Source organism: Psammomys obesus, unplaced genomic scaffold (genome assembly GCF_907164565.1).
Source record: "Psammomys obesus unplaced genomic scaffold, mPsaObe1.curated_primary_1811, whole genome shotgun sequence".
Classification (NCBI taxonomy): domain Eukaryota; kingdom Metazoa; phylum Chordata; class Mammalia; order Rodentia; family Muridae; genus Psammomys; species Psammomys obesus.
The window spans coordinates 26,272,376-26,278,375 of NW_026596069.1; the positions used below are offsets into that span (position 1 = coordinate 26,272,376).

The 6,000-nt window shown below is 46.3% G+C and overlaps 1 protein-coding gene and 2 non-coding genes across 3 annotated transcripts in view; all 3 read left to right on the forward strand.

The window, feature by feature from the left end:
• The first annotated feature begins 342 nt into the window (after positions 1-342).
• Atp5f1b (ATP synthase F1 subunit beta) overlaps positions 343-6,000 on the forward strand; it is a 6,400-nt gene continuing 742 nt past the window's right edge. Inside the window, exons 1-9 of the mRNA XM_055625793.1 lie at positions 343-508; positions 916-1,098; positions 1,319-1,493; positions 2,051-2,172; positions 2,386-2,570; positions 2,994-3,152; positions 3,254-3,376; positions 4,929-5,141; positions 5,552-5,753. Of these exons, the coding sequence (XP_055481768.1) occupies positions 382-508; positions 916-1,098; positions 1,319-1,493; positions 2,051-2,172; positions 2,386-2,570; positions 2,994-3,152; positions 3,254-3,376; positions 4,929-5,141; positions 5,552-5,753 (1,489 nt within the window). The 5' untranslated portion in view covers positions 343-381. The remainder of the gene's footprint in view (positions 509-915; positions 1,099-1,318; positions 1,494-2,050; positions 2,173-2,385; positions 2,571-2,993; positions 3,153-3,253; positions 3,377-4,928; positions 5,142-5,551; positions 5,754-6,000) is intronic.
• On the forward strand, positions 1,168-1,242 carry LOC129690242 (small nucleolar RNA SNORD59). Its single transcript, XR_008722249.1, has one exon. It is a non-coding gene; the product is annotated as a small nucleolar RNA SNORD59 (small nucleolar RNA).
• Positions 2,239-2,310, forward strand: LOC129690241 (small nucleolar RNA SNORD59). The gene has a single exon (XR_008722248.1). It is a non-coding gene; the product is annotated as a small nucleolar RNA SNORD59 (small nucleolar RNA).

Below are 6,000 nucleotides of genomic sequence, written 5' to 3' on the forward strand. Positions count from 1 at the left end.
ACAACTTCAGTATCTACCCCAACTTTAACGGGTGTCACCTAACGCAAGGTCCAAGGACAGTCAAAGACGTTCAACAGGAATCCCGCCCCTTTACTTAAACGTAGTTCCGCCAAGTACCCTCTCCTACTGACATTCCTATTACCCAATTAGGTGTGGAGACTTAGAGGTTGCTTCTCCAATTAAAAAAAGGCATTTGAAATTGACACTAGCGTTGACCAATGGCTGAGGCGTTTCGAGGTTTTTACCCTATGGGAGCGTCACTGAGAATGATAAGCAACAGATTCACCCAATGGTTGTGCCTCTAGCAGTCGCGGCCTCGCCCCAGCGGCAGGACGGACGGCAGGGACCGCTGCGGCGTTCAGTCTCCATCCGGACTCCGCCATGTTGAGTCTTGTGGGCCGTGTGGCCTCGGCCTCGGCCTCTGGGGCCTTACGGGTACTTGGCCCTTCGGCGTCGCTGCCACAGGCACAGATTTTACTGCGAGCCGCTCCCGCCGCGGTCCATCCTGGTAAGCGCCTCATCGAGGAGCGGCGTTCGGTTCTCTCCCCGTGACCTTGAGGCAGGGCCTGGGGAATCTGCTCCGGGAGGCCACCAGAGCTGCAGACTAGCGTGCACCCGCGGGAGCACAAGGACGGTCGCTCGTGGGAGCGTTAATCGGACCTGCAGGCCCCTTTTGTGATGAATCGGTGGTGGGCTGCTACCTTGACCTTGTGCACTTGCTGGGGATACCAGTCAAGAATAATGGCGGTTTTGTGCACGAGGTTAGCAGAGCAGTGCGGGCGGGTTCTCGGCTGCAGCGAGCTTGCGGGAGACATAGTCTAGGCTGAACTAGCCCTTACTTGGGAGCAAATCGGCGGTTCCGTTAACCTTTTAGCTGTCCTGACCCCTACGCCTTCCATTATCTTGCTCTATTAGCCAGAGACTATGCGGCGCAGACGTCTCCGGCCCCGAAGGCAGGGGCAGCCACGGGGCGAATTGTGGCGGTCATTGGCGCCGTGGTGGACGTCCAGTTCGATGAGGGATTACCACCTATCCTAAATGCCCTGGAAGTTCAAGGCAGGGAGACCAGACTGGTTTTGGAGGTGGCCCAGCATTTGGGTAAGTAGGATTTTTTTTTTTTTAGGTGTGGTAAAGAGTTGGTTAAGCTCAGAAAAGCCGTGCCGTCTCCCTTCTGTGATGATTTTATCAAAATGACTTTCGTTCTTCTGAATTTGCTGAAGCTACGTTCAGGTGCTGAGAGGGAGTCGGGTTTGCTTTTGGCTACACTTCATTACATGCTGTTATGCTTTGGTTCGTGTAACCGCTGACACTTTGACAGGGGAGAGCACCGTCAGAACCATTGCTATGGATGGCACTGAAGGCTTGGTTCGAGGCCAGAAAGTACTGGATTCAGGCGCACCAATCAAAATTCCTGTTGGTCCAGAGACCTTGGGCAGAATTATGAATGTCATTGGAGAACCTATTGATGAGCGAGGCCCTATCAAAACCAAACAGTAAGTTCCTCACTGCATTTGTGAACACAGGAGCTTGTGCTTGCAGTTTTACACATTAGGGTAATAATTTGTAGTGAAGCAGTTTTCCTACAGTACCACAGTCTGTTGTACTCAGTTACAGAAACTAAAGATAAAGACGTTCTGATCGAGGAAAACTTGCTACTTAGGAATCCACCCCAGCCCCCTTGATGGTTTAAAGCTTGTTTTATGTGTTGGCTTAGGTTATGGTTTCCTAAACAGTTTAGAAATTATCTGTAGTGTTTATTTTTTCAGTTAAATTTCAGTAAAAGGAAAGTGTCAGGAAATGGGATTATTTGTTCCTGAGCCAACATTTGTTATTGCAGAAAGTTAGATGTTAAATGGCAGCTTATGGGGTTGGGGGTAGAGCGCTTGGCAAGTGCAAGGCCCTGGGTTCTGTCCTCAGCTCTGGAAAAAAAAAAAAGAAAATAAATGGCAGCTTATTTGGACAGGGTTATATTTGACTGTGGGCAGGGACCTCAGTGCCTTCAGCACAGTGACTGACTGGATGCTGATCCTCTTCCTTCTGAACTTCACAGATTTGCTCCTATTCATGCTGAGGCTCCTGAGTTCGTAGAGATGAGTGTGGAGCAGGAAATTCTGGTGACTGGTATAAAGGTTGTGGATCTGCTGGCCCCGTACGCCAAGGGTGGCAAAATCGGTATGTTGGTCCATGTTTTCTACATGATAAGGAATGGAAGCACAGCTTCTGAAAGTGCGTCGACATCCTTCGTTGATGATTAGCTTCTGACTTTCGTTCTTCTGAGTTTGCTGAAGCCAGATGCCATTCCTGAGAAGGGAACTGAACTGAACCTTCTTTGAAGGTTGCTTAATTGGGGAATCCAGAGGTGTAAAATATTTCTTCTTAACCTAGGACTCTTTGGTGGTGCTGGTGTTGGGAAGACAGTGCTGATCATGGAGTTAATCAACAATGTCGCTAAAGCCCATGGCGGTTACTCTGTGTTTGCTGGTGTTGGCGAGAGGACCCGAGAGGGCAATGATTTATACCATGAAATGATTGAATCTGGTGTTATCAACCTAAAAGATGCCACCTCCAAGGTGAGCCCTGAGTTGATCTATGTCCATATCATTACCTGTTCAGAAAGCTAGTGCCAGCTGAAGCCATGTTTTATGTTTGGTGTTAAGAGCCCCGGGCTCTGTAAACAAGATACTTGACTTTCCTGTCACCATTTTCCTCTGGTGGGAGATATTTCTAGACTTTGTTTGCGAATTTGAAGGTGTTGAATGGGAGGTACTCACATATCTTAGGCAGTCCCATTTTTTTTTTTTTTTTTTTTTTTTTTTTTTTATCTTATTTTCAGTTTAAAAATTATCTTTCGGGTTTGCAATTCTGTGTCTAATGGGAAGAAATTTGCAAATGGAAACATTGACATCTGAGACCCCATAGTGGTTGGGAATATTGGATTTTCTGTGTGGCTTCCTTTTCGCTTTGCCAGCTTTTCTGATGTGTGTTTACTACAGGTAGCATTGGTATATGGGCAGATGAATGAACCACCTGGTGCCCGTGCCCGCGTAGCTCTGACTGGTCTTACCGTTGCTGAATACTTCAGAGACCAAGAAGGCCAAGATGTCCTGCTGTTTATCGACAACATCTTTCGCTTCACCCAGGCTGGCTCAGAGGTATGAGGGAAGCCTAGAGAGAGGACCTGGCTTGTTGAACCATTGGGCATATTATGATAAAGATGCAGACAACTAAGATCCTCAGTTTTTTTGTCTTTTAGGTATCTGCTTTATTAGGCAGAATCCCTTCTGCTGTAGGCTACCAGCCTACCCTAGCCACTGACATGGGTACAATGCAGGAACGAATCACTACCACCAAAAAGGGATCTATCACCTCAGTGCAGGTAAGAAATATTGAGTGGATAAAGATTTTAGTTGGTAAAAAGGAATCTAGGGAGATAATAAAATCTTGTTATATTTTGGGCTACACAGATGGTTCACTGGTTAAAAGCACTTCTAGATCTCCCCTGGGACTTGGGTTTCCCAGTGACCTTGTCAGATGGCTCACAGCCATCTAACTCCAGTTCTAGGAGATCTGGTGCCCTCTTCTGGCCTCCATAGTCACCTGTAAACATGGTAAACATACCCAGGCATAGTTACACAAACACACACACACACACAAAAGCCACCTTGTTCTATGTGAAGTGGCACATACCGTTAATCCCAATACTGAGGAGGCAGAGGCAGGTGTGATCTCTGAGATAGAGGCCAGCCTGTTCTATAGAGTGAGTTTCATGTTACTTGTCTTAGAAAAAAAGAAAAAAAAAAAATCTGGTTTCATCTCAAAAGGGGCTAATTTATTTGGTAGAGGCTGTTTGAGAAAGGATCTCTTTATGTAGCCTTATAATTTGATACCTAAACTGGGTTGACCTTGAACTCAATCCTCTCAAGTATTGGGATTAAATGCATGCATACTCCAAAGGGGCTTTTAAATAGGATGAGTTAACCAGTTAGAATAACATGTAAAGTTACGTATTTCCATGTCAGACTAAAAAGATTAAATTAAAAGCATGCTTATTGGCTGGGCCTGGTGTTTTATACCTGTGACCTTAAGCACATGGGATGCAGAGGCAAGGGGATCAGGAGTTGAAGACTATTCGCAACTATGTAATGACTTCCTGGCCAACCTGGCTATATGGCACTGTCTCAAAAAAAAAGAAGAAGAAAATTGACCCCTCCTAATAATTTGAAGGTATCTGAAGCTGGGTGGTGGTGCTGCATGCCTTTAATTTCAGGACCCGGAAGGCAGAAGCAGGCAGATCTCTAATCTCAAGACCAGCCTGGTCTAGAGTGAGTTCCAGGACAGCCAGAGCTACACAAACAAAAGTACTTTCTGTTCCTGCCAAGAACCTAGATTCTCCTCTTAGTACCTAATGGTAGAAACTCCAGTTCCAGAACTGGCCTCTCTTCCACCTTCTGCAGGCTCATGAGCTGGCCTAGTGCTATCTACCCAACTCAGTTCCCCAACTCTGTGCCCTAAAAGTTGGAATTACAGACAGGAGTCACTCCATCTGGCTTTTGTTGTTTCCTTGTTTGTGTGTGGGGCAAGTATTCTGTGGCTTGAACTGAAGGCTTTGACTACTAAAACAGACTTTATCACTACAGGTGCACTGTTGTGGTCCTGGGCAATAGCATTACAGTTCGGGAAGATCTTTTTAAGAGCAGAACTTCAATAAAAGGTGGTCCTAACGATGGAGTTCAGAGTGTAGCATGGCGTACTGGCCCAGACAGGGTAGATAGCACACTCAATCCAGTATCGGGGATGCTAAAACCTATGCCTTGATGTTGAGACCAGCATGGGCCTCTACAGTAAGACAGGTGACGAGGTCAGAAAACGAGTGGCTTAAGCAGAAACTTGATTGCCACTGATCTCCATGGATTCTTGACTCTCTTTAGGCGATCTATGTGCCTGCTGACGACTTGACTGACCCTGCCCCTGCAACTACCTTTGCCCATTTGGATGCTACTACCGTGTTGTCCCGTGCTATTGCTGAGTTGGGCATCTATCCAGCTGTGGATCCTCTGGACTCCACCTCTCGAATTATGGATCCCAATATCGTTGGCAGTGAGCATTATGATGTTGCCCGAGGGGTGCAAAAGATTCTGCAGGTGAATGTCTTGCTCTTTGGGGGTCCATGCCATCGAGTCATAAGGAACTTGGAAACTATATATAAGGACTGGATCTTTTGTAGTCATTTGTGTAAGCAAGGAAACTTGAGAGCAGATTGGTAACTGCTGCAGAGGTTTCACCGTTTCAGGGCACTTTGCCTTTGGAATACAGTTGTCTGCCAGGTGGTGGTAGCATACACTTTTAGTCCCAGCACTCAGGAGGCAGAAGCCAGCTTGGACTATAGAGCTAGTTTAAAAAAAACAGCAGCAACAACAAAAAAAGCTGTTTTTGTAACATAACTGAAGAGGATAGGGAGAACAGTACAGTGTCTTGACTAAGGGTGCCTGGGACTTTTGCTAGGGTCTAAATTTTTAAAGGAGATGTACTGAACTGTTGTGCTGTCCTCTAGGACTACAAATCTCTTCAGGACATTATTGCCATCTTGGGTATGGATGAGCTTTCTGAGGAAGATAAACTGACTGTGTCCCGGGCCAGGAAGATACAGCGCTTCTTGTCTCAGCCTTTCCAGGTTGCTGAGGTCTTCACAGGTCACATGGGAAAACTGGTGCCCTTGAAAGAGACCATTAAAGGATTCCAGCAGATTTTAGCAGGTGAGATTTTTCTACCATAAAAGCTGGCCATGACAGAAAACTGAAACCTTGAGTCAATATTCACTGTGCTGTCTTCTCATTCCTACACAACCAAATGATACATGTTTAGAAGGGGCGTCGCCCTTCTATCCCTTGTTACTGAGCCAGAGAGTAAGAATTTGGAATTTGAACTCAACTGCTCTAAATTAAGGGGTTTTATCGTGTGTGTGTGTGTGTGTGTGTGTGTGTGTGTGTGTGTGTGTGTGTG